We start from the raw sequence: 13840 nt of genomic DNA, 5'->3' as shown, positions 1-13840 counted from the left end.
GTAACCTTTATATGTCAACAGTGCTGGACTTACAAAATTAAAACACAACAAAAGGCAAATTCTGTCTCATCTAAAACTGACAACCAACTGCATGATGAACATCCCCAGAATGACTGGTTGCAAAAATCGTACTTTGTAGAATTAAATACAAACAATGTGAACTAACTTTGTAAGAGGTCATGTGGAATGAGTTAGAAGCTAGTAGTTTCTTTTCACAAACCACTTAAAGGCTTCAATAAATTAAAATATCTACTAAATTGTAATTATAATAGGTCAGTTCAAACACTAAAACTCACTTTATAAAGATTCGCTACATGCAGCGGTATATTTCAGGCATTCATTTGTGTTCTAACCCTTTTGATGATTATAAATTGCAGTTCAGTCTCACTCCACTCCTCCTTCAAACTCTGGGAACTTGATTTCTAAAGAAATGCAAACTTTACTTTAAATCTGTAGAGGAATTTGGACAACCGAACATTCCAGTCCTCTTCTTCTGTCTGTGGTTTAGAGATGGCTTAACCCTTGTGGTTCATGTCCTGGACACATGGCCCTTCAAGGTCTGAATGTCCAGCCAATTCCTGTTGCACATCTTCCTTCCACTGAATCTTTCACTAGTATGCTTGCATCCATGACTTTGAACTGCCAGAATCTTCAGTAGGGATCTTTAGGAGTTTATCCTCCTTGTGGAAAGTGTCGGTGATGCCTTCCACCTTGAAAGTAAGTAAGCACTTACTTGCTTATTTACTTTCAAGTAAGCTGGGTTCGCTGTGGTTGTGTAGACCATCACATTTCTGCATGAAAATCATTAATATGGCTTTATAACATTCAAATTCTGAGAAACAGAATATGGGTATACTTTTAAGCCATAAAGTCATCTCTTAAACAAACATAAAGATTACCCTTTGTATTTAAGTTACATATTTTGAACTTTATTACTGATTTAAGTCATCACTCATTTACTGTGATGCATGTGTACTTGTAAATCTGAGTAAACATTGATTCCTAAAATGCCAAATGTTTGAGTAACTGATATTATTCTGAAATATAATAAAACATTTTTACCGTATAAATCATAAATCAGCAGAAGCTTGATTGGCCGTATCTGAAACACATTATGTTTAGAAGGCTCTGAGTTGAGTAGACCACAACAATATAATTATTTTTTCCATTTAAAGTTTATTTTCAAAAATACAAAACAAGGAAAATAAGTTTATGTACACAAACACTATTAAAATAGAATATGTATTGTACAAAATATTTACAGCCGTCTCTCGACTGAAAACAAATCCTATCTGGTCCTTTTGTCCTTGATGGTGTAGTGAAGAACTAATGGTTGAGCCTGGAAAGAGAAACAACATATTAGAAAACTAATAGTTTTATTCCATTAATCCAGCTCTGAGCTTCAAGCAGTCATGTTAAAGCAAATAAATAAAAGGATTAAACAGACTGTTTTAATCAAATTAGAATTTAATAAAATAGTTTGTACTATTGCTGAAGAAAGTTCAACTAATATTCTAAGAGGCATTAACTCCAGTGTGAAGGCCTGTGTGACAGTTGTTGGTGCAGCAGCTGTACTGTACCTTGCCAAACCAGTGTGAAAGCCATAACCGTTTCATGGTCATATGATCAGGCAAAGACTCGTTATTAAATAACATCTGGACCTGCAGAGAGAGAGAGAGAGAGAGACCACACAGACAGATGAAGAGCAATTAGGAAGGAAAACATTTTAGAAGAAGATTTCAGTGACAAATTTCACTTTCTGTGTCTGATTTCACACATTTGGTCCAAATATTTTGGATGCCTGTCTCTGCTTTTCATCAAGTGGAAGTCAGTCAAAAAATATGAACTTCAGAAAGCTGCAAAGAAAGACATTAGGAGATTTTCTGTATGGATTTCCTTTATCTCAAACTTTACCCATAGTTTCTGTTGCTTGTTATATATATACACATACACAAAATTGAAAGGACATTAATGATCCGCAATCAGTAGTAATCAAGCACATGCTTCATTGAATTCACTTATTTAATATTTCCACAAAGTTCAAGTTTTTGATGTACACCTATATTTCAAAATAAAAATACCAATTAATATTGCTGTCAAGTTTAAAGTTAAACTGTGGATGAGTTTAAACTAAAGAGCACATGAAAAAGAAAACGATGATAATATTCAACCAGAAAGAAATGCTTTGATACTCTGATTTTGAATAAAATAAAAAGCCTCATAAAACTACCATTGTTCCTGGAAAAAAATGCCTTGAGTTTAAATTCACCTTTAAGTCTACTCCATACATAGCTGGATATCTGGGAAAACAAATAAATATTTATGCGAATGTAGACAAAAAACACTGAGCTCTAGGTTCCCACGAATTACAGTCTGTGGCAAATAATGTGCCGATATAATCACAAACTTGCTTTGACACAATTTCCAATCAACATCATCTTATGTTTTATTAATTGTGTAATCTAACGCAATTTAAAAGTGGCTTAATATTTCTGACCACACAAAACAACCTCATGACGCCATGTTTAATTCCTAATAGGAAGTTGAGATTGTTTTGAAGCAACTTGATTGGCTGACATAAGTTTTACATTTGCTCTACACTGCCCCCTATGGGTTTGGCATGTTTAAAACAACACTCAGAAACGCAGGTCCATGTGGATGAAAACCTTTCTGAGACCAACTGTATACAATATTTTCTTTAAACGATGTGGCAGAGATATTTGTTTTTATAATGACCCAGGTATGTGTGTAAAAACCCTTAGTCTGCTTCTCGTGCCATATGAACACTCTATAAACATCTGCTATGGAGAAAATAATACCTTTGGCAGCTTCACTTTCAGCTACTTGTACAATAATAAGTAGATGCAGATTAAGACAGAGCTTCATTACTACCTGTTAACTAGTGATGGTTAACAGGTAGGACATTGATACATTTACAACATTTAGTATAAAACAATCTAAAGAAATACCAGGAATAGGTGAGACATCGACTCACCTGATGTTTTTCCACATTTAATCTGTGACAAAGGACTTTCCTCAAGTGTCTCACCTCTGCTCGTACAGAGCAGCGCACAAACTTCTGCTGCAAAAGGAAGAGAAAACAATCAGCTCCAAAACACAAACAATATAACATGCAGCTGAGAAACCCAACACCATGCACAATTCCACAGAGGCACCCAAGTCGCTAATCAAACTTGTGAATATCCATTTGAATACACACAGTAGCCCAGATTATGTGGGAGCAGGTTCATGTTGTGGCACCCTGCCTCATAACAGCTTACAAATAATAAAAAAAGATTAGAAAAGTTATATTTTCTGATCTGATCTCTTGAGCTGAACATCTCAAGAAGAAATTGTGGATGAAAAAGAAAAAGTCACATCACTAGTTTGATAGTTTGGATAATTAAAACGAATCAATTATTGATATTGACCGATATGAAACCCTTATATTGTGATAAATTTTCAGCCATATTGCCCAGCCCTAGATCATCTTTACTGTACCTTGTGACCACTGCAATGGCTAATTCTTAATATTCTGTTATAAGACTACCATTTACATAATTGTTCATCATCTGGAAATCGGACATTTAACTTGGGAGTACAGACTATCAACTGTCACGATGAGAGAAAAGTAATAGTTTTGCCAGTCCAACTAGAAGTGCAGAATGTTTTCTTGTGAAGACTGGTTTTACACTGTTCCATAAATATTTTTGCTGTCATTCCTTATTCATAAACAGCAAATTGGACTGCAATTCTGAATCACATTTGGAGCAGCAGGAATCCAAACGAACCAACTGTAGGAACAGCGTACTCCTTTTACGATTAGATTTACAGTGAAGAATGATCCTGCTTACTGCTGGAAGTTTTCTGCTCCCTGCTGACTTATTAAACACTCTAAAGCCAAAGAGCTAAACTGCTTTAGCTCATGCACTGCAAGAGCATAGTATTTCTCTTCATGCATGGGCAGAAATCTGTTTTATTAAATTTACATCTCGGTATAAAACAGTAAATATCACTGGACAAGGAGGGTGGGGAAGAGAGCCGGTAACAAATTATTAAGGGACGAATCTAAATCTAGAACACTGCAAGGACATGGCTTGCATTAGCAAACTGATCCGACATTGCACCCAGGAGTATGATTTGTTTTTATACATTTATGAGGGTTCTTGTCAGAAGCTAATCCACTTTATAAGGTCACAGAGGGGTTAGAGTGAAAAACAACTGCATATAAAAGGGCAGGAATGGAACCAATGTGGCTGCATGTTCTTGTTACATAAAGTAAGATTAGACAAACGATAAACAACATTTTGACTTTGCAAAGTGATCAGAGAGGACATGAGTGAATGTACTGACACTTCCAAAATATCAGTCAGCAGATCTGTGTGGTTAATTTAACTCCTTAGCTGTGATGGAGTTCAAGCTCTTAATATTTTTAAATACTCCACAGCCCAATTTAAAGGCCAACAAAAAACATGATGGTTTGTTAAAAAAAAAAAAAAAAAAAAAAAAAAAAAAAAGAATAAAACACCTGGTCAAGGTGAAACAAGGATGAACTTCCCTAAAGAAGCCAAAAACCCTTAAAAATGTGCTATTTTGAGAAACCCATGGCAGCTAAGGATTTGTTCGCTCAATTTAAGTAGTAATCAGATATCGACAGAATAAATGTCACATTAATCTGATCACAAAAGAAGGAGTTTTTCACAGTTCACAGGTCTGTCATGTCCTAATGGCAAGAGGGAAAAACCTCAAGAATGACCTAAGAGGAGCAACTGTTGCTGCTCATCAATCTCTAAAGAGTTAGAGGGCCAGTTCCATGCCATTAGGAATTCACAATGACACAGGAAGAAAGATTAGTCACCAGTGGAAACATTTTATAGTCAGCTACCAATCCTCCCAATTAAGAGCAAGTTCATGCTGAGGTCAGGCCATTACAAAGAGCAAATGCACATTCCAACAACCAAATGACTTATTGGACTGATGATTATAAAACTCAGTCTCTACACCAACATCTCAAAGTAACTTTCAGGTGAAGATATGGGGCCTTCACCAAGAGGAAGTGGGCGCAGTGATCCAAATAATAATATTACCGATTAAAATTTGAGGACTCCTGACAGCTAAATATTTACTTAATCTAACTACAAAAATGGTCAACGCCAGCTTTCCTACACACTGTTCAAGCCAAAATCCTAAACTTTTCAGGGTTTGTTCACACCTGGAAAGTCCTTTGGTCTGCTTATTTGATCCAGACCAAAAGCACTTTTATTTATTGTTTGTTGCAGTGTTTTCACATAATACTTTTGGACAATGCAACTGCTGATGATCATTGCTCGCACTGGACAGCAGCGACGAAGATGGAACACAGTAGAGACCCAGAAAAAATTGTGTAAGTCCTGCTTGCTGCATTTCTGTTGAGCACTTTTGTGCTGTTACTGCAATACAATTTTAAATGTCAAGAGTTATCACAGCTAACACAACGCAGGCTTCATGATGTCAAAATGGCGTCAGCAAATACTGTTGGAAGCCGAAGGAGACGAGATGTTCTTTCTTTTCTGACCCACAGCAAGCTGACAGCAGCAAAGCAGAAAATGGTGCATCAGGTACAATTTCAGTTCAATTAGTACATACAGCAGTAGAATTAGCAATACTGAACGGCTCAATTTTACAATACTGGCTCATGAACTTCAAAAAAGATGTATATTTTCTTTAATTGGTCCAAATCGAGGTAGATCTGTTCTCACACCAGAAATAAACTGTACCTGAGTTTGTTTGGAAGCGGACCAAGACCCCTTCAAAAAGTGGGTTTTGATCTGGTTGTTTGGGTTTACTTCAGTGTATTCACACCTGCAGAAAATGTCCGGACCAAATTGGGAAATGAACACTGCTTCGCTTAAAGCTCCTCACATGTGAGAGGTGTAACTACGCCTTAGAACTCAAAATTCCAAAACCTCAATCAATATATGCAAAAATAAAAATAAAAGTCTATTACTTTGTGTCAGAGATTTCAGGAGTCAGGCTTTAACATGGAATCCACAACGAGACAAATGTAAAAAAAAAAAAGAAAGAAAGAAAAAAAATGGATGCCACATTTACACCAATCACCCCCCTTTTAATTTTCTGCAGTTACACAAAACAAAAATACTTGGATTCAATAACGTTCCAGTCAGCATAGGAACTCTGAAAAGCCTGAAAGCCAAAGTTACACTATTTCCTTCATTTCAATAACTGAAACACCAATATTATTATGTTCTGTTCTGAAATGTACTTCATTCAAAAATTATTTCCATAATTTAATGAAGCAAATCATGGTGCCCCCTGCTGGAATAGGAAATTATTGTAGGATTTATGTTTTTATATATATGAATTTGTTCCTCATAATATATTAAAAGATTTTGCTCAGCTTAATGCAACTTCTAAAGAAATCAAAAAACAAATATTTGAGCTCCATTTTGCAGTTATTTTAAAGCTGTTTATAAAATTAAAAGACAAAAAACACAAATAAAGGTGGGTTTTTGCAAAGGGTCATTCAATTTTCTAAATTACACAAATCCGTTATAAAGAGAGCAGTCACTTGGATGTAAGATGACGAATAATTTCCTGCCTCAGTGACGCGATTCTCCTACTTATCCCCCTCTGTAAATACGAGGCTCCAGCAGCAGAGGCTCAGCAGATCTGAAGGCTGGATTCTGCTGTAGCAGCAGCTGTCAATGTGCCATGTATTCACTAAGCAGTTAGGGGGTTTTATGTCCTGGAGACATCTTTTTCTGGGTTGTGAAATGCCTTGTTGGTTTAAATGCATCCAGAACCAGCTCAACAACTTCAATAAGCACACATGTCTTTACTGAAATACAACACTAGTTACAAGTTAGAGTACTTGAAAAACCCACCTGGAGAGTAAGTTTTGTCTTATCTTTCCCAGAGAGTGATGAACTACAAAGATAGACAGAGTGTTAAAACAATTTGCAAAAGTTCATTTTATAACAGTTAAATGTAAATATATCCACATAAACATTCCATTTCAGTCTTATCTCATTTTTAAAGCATATACAAGACAAAAACAGAAGTTGTTTACCTTAGTCTTTCTAAACACAGCGAAACCTGCTCATCATATCTGTAGAAGTGAGCTTTAGAGTGGTCAAAGCTTGTAAAAGGAAGAGCTGCGCTCTCTGAAACATCTAAAGAGTTGGGGAAGAAAAGGATAAAGTTTAGATCCTGATTTTACTTCTGTAAAGCAATCAAATAAATCCAACTGTAGATGCTTAGAACTTTACTCTGAGATAGAGCTCTTTCAAAAATAGAAACATTTCAGAATGTTCAGTGGTGAAAGAAGGACCCACCGTCTCCCGTAGGTTGGATGACTCTTTCTAACCCACGTGACTGGTAAAAATCTTTTATTCGTTTGTCCTCACCTGAGAAAAAAAAACAAAAAACATACCATGTTTCTTTTTCATGACTTCTTCCAATTTCACAGGAAAATCAATAGCTGGACTTCAAATATTATCCATGCATCATTCATTCTATTTTCAAATGTAATATTTCATTGCTTGGTTTGTGTGACCCAGAATTTGTTGTGCAAATTACTGTGGCAATGCTGAAACCACACCCCAATTTGATCATACTTATTCAACACCGGTATGACACACAGAAATCTTCATGCTGCTGCAAATAAACCTTCAAATTATCTGATGCTCTGAAATGAGTATGAAAATACTGTCACGATAACAAATTTTGCTGACCGATTGCGTCAAAAATTATTGCGATAAACGATAATATTGTTTGAAGACCTTTTCACATGGACTTAATGGAAATGACGTAATAATGCATACGATTTCCTGCCAAAGATAGATACACTTTATTTTCAAAAGAACACTTAACACTGGAACTGATAAAATAAACAAAACAACCAAAAACAAAAGTAGATTCTCAGTCTCCAGTAACAAAAATGTACTTGAATAAAAATACCAAAGTGTAAATAAATACTGCATTCAACCAAAAGAGTGCATATTATGAAGTCTGTATACCATATTGCCAGTCAGTAATCATTAGATTTAAATAAAGATGGGTACATCGACTACCTGATGCAATAGTTCACACTACACGTTAGTTTACACCTACATTTTCCCTTTGACAATCTTAGAATGTTGATGTTCTAAGATTGTCGCTTGTGATTTCGTAACCGATCATCCTGTACTGTGTGGTGTGTTACGGTAGATCGTTGTGGCCGCTCAGATCTAAATCAGGGGTTTTCCCCGACTGGCAGCATTAAGCAGCCTGTTGAATGTGACAGGTAGCCAATCAGAAAGCGCGGATTCTCCTCCGTGCTTTCTGAGGGGAATCCCAAACAGCTGACACAGCGCAACCTGAAGTCCAGCGGACATTGGAGATGATATGTGGAAACAACATTAATGTTTATAAAACATTTTGTGCAAAGAATATAGAAATGACAAGAGGAGGTGTTGGAGTGAAATTGCTATGCAGTTGATGAACCCGGTAACTTTTCAGCTGTTCTTCGTTACGTGACATAAACAGGTTCTAATGATTTTCATTCAGTCAGGACGTTATGCTGACACTAGAGCCACATGCGTTGCAAGTAGATTGTAGTAAAGCATTGATTAATGCCTGGTTTTACAATTAGTTAATTCAACTTGTAGCCATTATTTTTTGCCCATTGTTGGACACCACACGGCAGGATCGAACCCGATCGAACCGCTATACATAGGATTTCTGTCAGCTAATGTGTGGTCTCTCAAGTATTGAAAATGGGCCGACAATAGACCGACAGCTCTAAGATCTAGTGTGTGCTGGGCATTACACTAAGGAAATGAGGAAGGAAGGGTCAGTGGAGAGCAGCGCAGCTGAGCCTTTTTTCATTCAGTGTCATCAACAGAAAGAGAAAAAGGCTGGAAGAGACGATAAAGCCAATAATTAAAATGACGTTGATAGTTTTAATTTATTGTATGATTAATTGATTTATTGTTTATTGCGACAGGCCTAAGACGACGTTTGTCAGACGCATTGTTAGAGGGTTTTGGTTGGATTGATATACTAAGAAAATTTATATTAAGACTTCTACAGTTTATTTTGCAATCATTTCCATTAAATGTGTGATTCCATGACAAGCACAAAGACAACAAAAACAGGGACTCTAATTCACTGAAAAACATATTCTGGTGGTAATAATGGTTAGTGCTTAATAAGAATAATTTAACTTCTCTTTATTCTTTTTTATCCACCTGAATGATGCATCTTATCTTATTATTATTATTAATTCACCAATTCGGGCATAAAAAAACCCAAACATTAAAGTTTACACTATTTTATGTTGAAAACAACCCACACTTCTGCACATATGACAATTTCTAGGTCAATAAACCGAAGCAATAAAGCCCTAAATTAACATTCAGTTCTGTGGCCCATTTTGTATTTCTGATCAAATTTCAGAGATCAAAATTAAAATTATGAAAAACCAATACTTTCTATGATATTTTGTATCCAATTGAAGAACAATTTTATTTTTTAAACTTGACAACTTATGGCTGCCAATTAAAAATGGAAAGTGTGATTAAATATGCTACAAAAATAGTAACTTCAAAGAGCATTCATTGCCATTTGAACTCTCATTAAAACCAAAAACTTTTATGCAAATCATTGTAATTTTATGTTAAACAAGAAGAGCATTAATCGGAAGAGCAGTCATGATGTCAATGGTAACTCTGGAAGAGCTGCATGGATCCACATGCAGCTCTTGTGGATCAGGTAGAGGAAACTGTTGTCAAGCTTCCCCCCACATGCACAATAATAACAGCAGTGGTTGGATTAGGTTGTGGGGAAACTGCTCAGTGTTATGGGACGAGGACCGGGGATAAATACAGAGTAATCCTGAATCTGACGGAAATGTGTAGCTAGTAGCAACACACTCCATTAGACTTCCAGGTGAAGGAAAGGTGTTCCTACAAAGTGCTTAAATAGAAAAAGCAGGCCACACTTTTCAGATTTTAGCTTGTAAAATAAATTATGAAAAGGATGTGAAACTTCCTGTCCACTTCATAATTTCACATCCAATAAAATAGAGCTGGTGGGGTTAACATGACAAAAATTTGAAAAATTGTACCATACGTGCTTGTGCAAGGCATGTCCTGTGCATATTAAAGACTTACAACAATTCTGGACAAGTAATCAAATGAAGACAACTTACTCTCCTGAAGGCCAGGCACCAGCTTGTAGACAATGTCTTGCATCACTCGATCCAGCTTGAGGTTGAGTAAAGGTTGAGTTTCATGAATCTTAATGTTGCACATGGGGCAATACTTGCTGGTTTGCAGGTATTTTACAATGCAACTTTTACAAACTGTACATGGAAAAAAGATAATTCATACTGAATCAAACAGGCAAACAAGTTATTTTAGTAAAATGATGGAGAAAAAAAACAAAGATTCATAAGCTTACAAGTATGCAAACACTCTGTAATTGTTGTGGCGTCTATAAAATATCCAGCGCAGAGGTAGCAGACAATGTGTTCATTCAGGTCTTTGATCTTCAACTTAACTTCCTCCTAAAGAAGCAAAAAACAAGTATCACATGGTTTGAATATTCACGGTATTTCACTTTTCTTTATCTCCCATTATTCTAACCATAGTAGAAGCATTCAAAACTTAAAAAAAACTAGAAAAAAATAATTACGAACATCAATTTATTTGAGACAATTTAGTCAGAAGAAAGGATCCTGGTGTTCCATTCAAAACATAACCACAGTCCCATTTGTTACCATTTAATCAGAGCAAGATGGCAGCAGACAAGTGTATCTTGGGACCAAACAGCCCAGCCAATTAACAAATGCCTTGTCCTGCAACACACAGCGTCTTTAAAGTCAGCTCCCACCACAAGTGGAGGGCAGCCAATAGTCAGGCTTAAAACAGTTTATAGCAAATAGACAGTAATTTAAAGCCATATCCTAAACCAATTGGAACACAGCAGCAAAACCCTGAAACAGGAACTGAGAGAAGCATCAGCCTTTTTTGTTCATCTACTGTCGAGTTTCAGGAATAATGTTTTTCAGGCTTGAGTTATGTTTTCTTTCCCAGGTGTCAAACACTAATTTTGCCATTTTATCAGGTGATTCAACTCAGAAAATGGGAGAATATTGTGTATTTATGACAGATTGTTTGAAAGAAACCGGTTAAAAGGCCAACTTATAATTAGTTGTGTGCTAAATTGCTACATGCAGACAACAACAGTTCCTCTTTGTGAGACTTATGAGTCATAAGTTAGAGCAACATTAACAGAAGAAGTATATCAAATATGTTTTAGAAGTGAACTGAAAATGACTTATGTAGACAGGAAATGTCAAAAGAAAAAGAAATTTTCAGAAAATCTCAAGAAAAAATTTTCAAGACCACTGCTCATCTTTTTTTGGTTGATCTGTAAAATTGAGAAACTCCAAGTCTTTATAAGTAGCGTTTACTTCTTCCAACCACCAAAAGTCCTAATCTAAATCACTGCAAGATTTAGATTCAGGAAGTTTTAAACTCTACAAACATGGTGAGTACATCATGACAAAGAGAAAATCCCACACACACACAAATGCCACCCTTTTTGACAGTGTTCAGGAGCTGGAAAAAGGAAATGCACAAACAAAGACTACATGTTACTTACTGCTTTTACCCTAATTCAACTGCTGCATTACTGAAAGTCATTGAGTTGTTTTGTTAGTATTGATACTGGGTGTGAAATTTTGGCATCGTTGCAAACCTTCATCCAGTTATGAGAGCAACAAGCATTGCCGCACTCATTCAGCACAATCTACAGTAAAGATATAGAAAAATATGAAACGAGAGGAAATTCAGTTTTGTTTTAAAGCCACAGACACTTTCTTAAAAGAAACCATGAGTTGGTGAGTTTCTACAGAGGATCTAAGAGGCGCTCATCTGCTTTCTGACTTACTTAGTTTCAAAGAATTATCAAAAGAGCATATAGTGCAAGGTTTGGCTTATCAACACAGAAACCCATTTTTATGTTATTCTCTCTTCACATGAACATCTCTTGACGTCTCCAGAGTCAGGACTACCTGTTTAAAGGACTACCTGTTGTTTTCTTGATGTAAGGTTCCAAGAAAACATTAAACTGTGAGACACGATTGTTGTATATTATGACGACAATATTAATTGTGATCAACCCATATTTTCATCACTCTTCTTTTTGTTCTGCATCAGGATGACCCTGTGTTCTCCTGGAGTCATAGAACCTGGGGCACTTTGATTTACATCACATGTAAACTCACCTGGACAGAAAAGAGTAAAAATCTGACCAAATAGATTAGTTGATAGCAGAATCTGAATGCATTGCGCTTCGGCTATTACAGTCTACCAAATTTAACATTCATGCAGTTCTTTCATTATATTCTGCAGCTCTGATAAGAGGTGTTAGTGCATGTAAAGCAGTGATTCTTCTAGCTCCTCTGTGTTTTGCATGTTTTCGTACTCTAGCTCACCTCTTTTTAAGGGACAGCTTTTCCTCAGCAGCTTAATGACCAATTAATGTAAATCAGCTTTATGGAAACATGTAAACATCTAGAACACACGCAGGTGCCTCGGAGACATACAGGGGCCACCTGAACTTTCTGTTGTTCCACTTTGCCCAACTTTGGAGTTTAGGTCAAATCGAGGGTGTCACCCAGTGTCCTGCAAGTTTTATTGCGTTATTGTTCAAAAAAACTAATTCAAGTGGCAGAAATACCTCCTGAACGGTTTCATCATCAAGTTCTGCTAATGTACAATTCATTTGATACGAGTGTTGGACCAAGGACTCACAGGGACAGCAGCTCTTATAGACTGATGTTGGGTAATCGTGCTCAAATCCCTCACCATTTCAAAACTTTAAATCTTTTAATATGTTTATTTTGAAAAAAAGGCGACGCAGCTGCAGAGAAGTTACCCCGAGCAAAATCACAGCGCTGAAGACAAAGAGGAGACTTTATAAAGTCAATTTCGCTCTTAACGGTCTTCCTGAAGTCGGAGAAGAATCGTTAGTACCGAATGTTAAAGCTGTAAATGCAAACATCGTTTTCAGTTTGTCGGACATTAAACAATTCGGAGGAAAAGCGGGCGAGCTCAGCATGACCTCTGTGATCACGTTGAAGCTGAAAAAGTGGCGTTTCTCCGAAGAGACCGACACACTGTCACAGAAGGAACTGGGTAGTCGAAAGAACCGAGAGCTGTTTGCTAACTCCAAGCTCCAACGGTTAAATAAGTGATATCAAACTACAAACCGAGCGCGAAGCAGTAGCAACTCAAAACGGACCGCCGTTACTTCGACAACTAAATCGAATGAGAACCAACGGAGCGCAGCGTCTGTTACCGCCACAGTTTACTCCACCATAAAGCGCAAGTTAAAAAGTAAACTTCCTAGTGAACCAAAGAAAACAGGGCCGGAAGTGGTCAAATTTAACACTTGGTTTGGAGCTTTGATGCACGTTGCTCCGTAGAACAACACGGTTGGACCCCACCGTATACGCATGCTCGAGCATCGCTCTCAGTCTCTCTCCATCAGCGCAGCGGAGACAACCATCTCCTGTTAATACGCCACGTTAACTCCCGTTTCTGGTACTTTAAATGTCAGTACACTTTCCTCGGTTGAGAAGGAGCTTAAAACACAAAGCAGCTCACCTCGTTCCGTAGTGGGTCCAGTTTATAGACAGACTGAAGCTGATTTCGGAGCCGCATCGCTATGGCCATTGGACCTTGCTCCGCCATCTTTGGGAATTATGCTGGGTTCCGGGTAAACCGGATGTGGCATTTTATGCGAATCGAGGCGGGTAAACAACAAAATAAAAGCCCATTTATTAAAT

General features: G+C 36.9%; 1 protein-coding gene across 2 annotated transcripts; it reads right to left on the bottom strand.

Moving 5' to 3' along the window:
- Positions 1 to 1156: 1156 nt before the first annotated feature.
- pcgf1 (polycomb group ring finger 1) lies at positions 1157 to 13775 on the bottom strand. 2 transcript variants are annotated; one of them, XM_044126485.1, is made up of 9 exons: positions 13659 to 13775; positions 10444 to 10549; positions 10193 to 10345; positions 7335 to 7406; positions 7070 to 7172; positions 6885 to 6927; positions 2996 to 3082; positions 1581 to 1661; positions 1157 to 1339 (listed from the first exon to the last, which is right to left on the bottom strand). In XM_044126485.1, the coding sequence occupies exons 1-9, from the start codon at positions 13743 to 13745 to the stop codon at positions 1289 to 1291; spliced, it is 783 nt and encodes a 260-aa protein (XP_043982420.1). In that variant the 5' UTR covers positions 13746 to 13775; the 3' UTR covers positions 1157 to 1288. The 2 variants fall into 2 exon arrangements, with proteins under 2 accessions (XP_043982420.1, XP_043982421.1); XM_044126486.1 differs by having other exon boundaries at positions 2996 to 3079.
- Between the last annotated feature and the right edge of the window lie 65 nt (positions 13776 to 13840).

Source organism: Gambusia affinis, linkage group LG09 (assembly GCF_019740435.1).
Source record: "Gambusia affinis linkage group LG09, SWU_Gaff_1.0, whole genome shotgun sequence".
NCBI classification, from domain to species: domain Eukaryota; kingdom Metazoa; phylum Chordata; class Actinopteri; order Cyprinodontiformes; family Poeciliidae; genus Gambusia; species Gambusia affinis.
This window is presented reverse-complemented; position numbering and strand designations above follow the sequence as displayed.

Coding starts and splice junctions, on each gene's coding strand:
- pcgf1 (XM_044126485.1), bottom strand. CDS start 13,745: ATGGCGGAGCAAGGTCCAATGGCCATAGCGATGCGGCTCCGAAATCAG. Junction 7,173..7,334: donor CATCCAACCTACGGGAGACG/GTGGGTCCTTCT, acceptor CCAACTCTTTAG/ATGTTTCAGAGAGCGCAGCT. Junction 1,662..2,995: donor TAAATGTGGAAAAACATCAG/GTGAGTCGATGT, acceptor CTCTCTCTGCAG/GTCCAGATGTTATTTAATAA.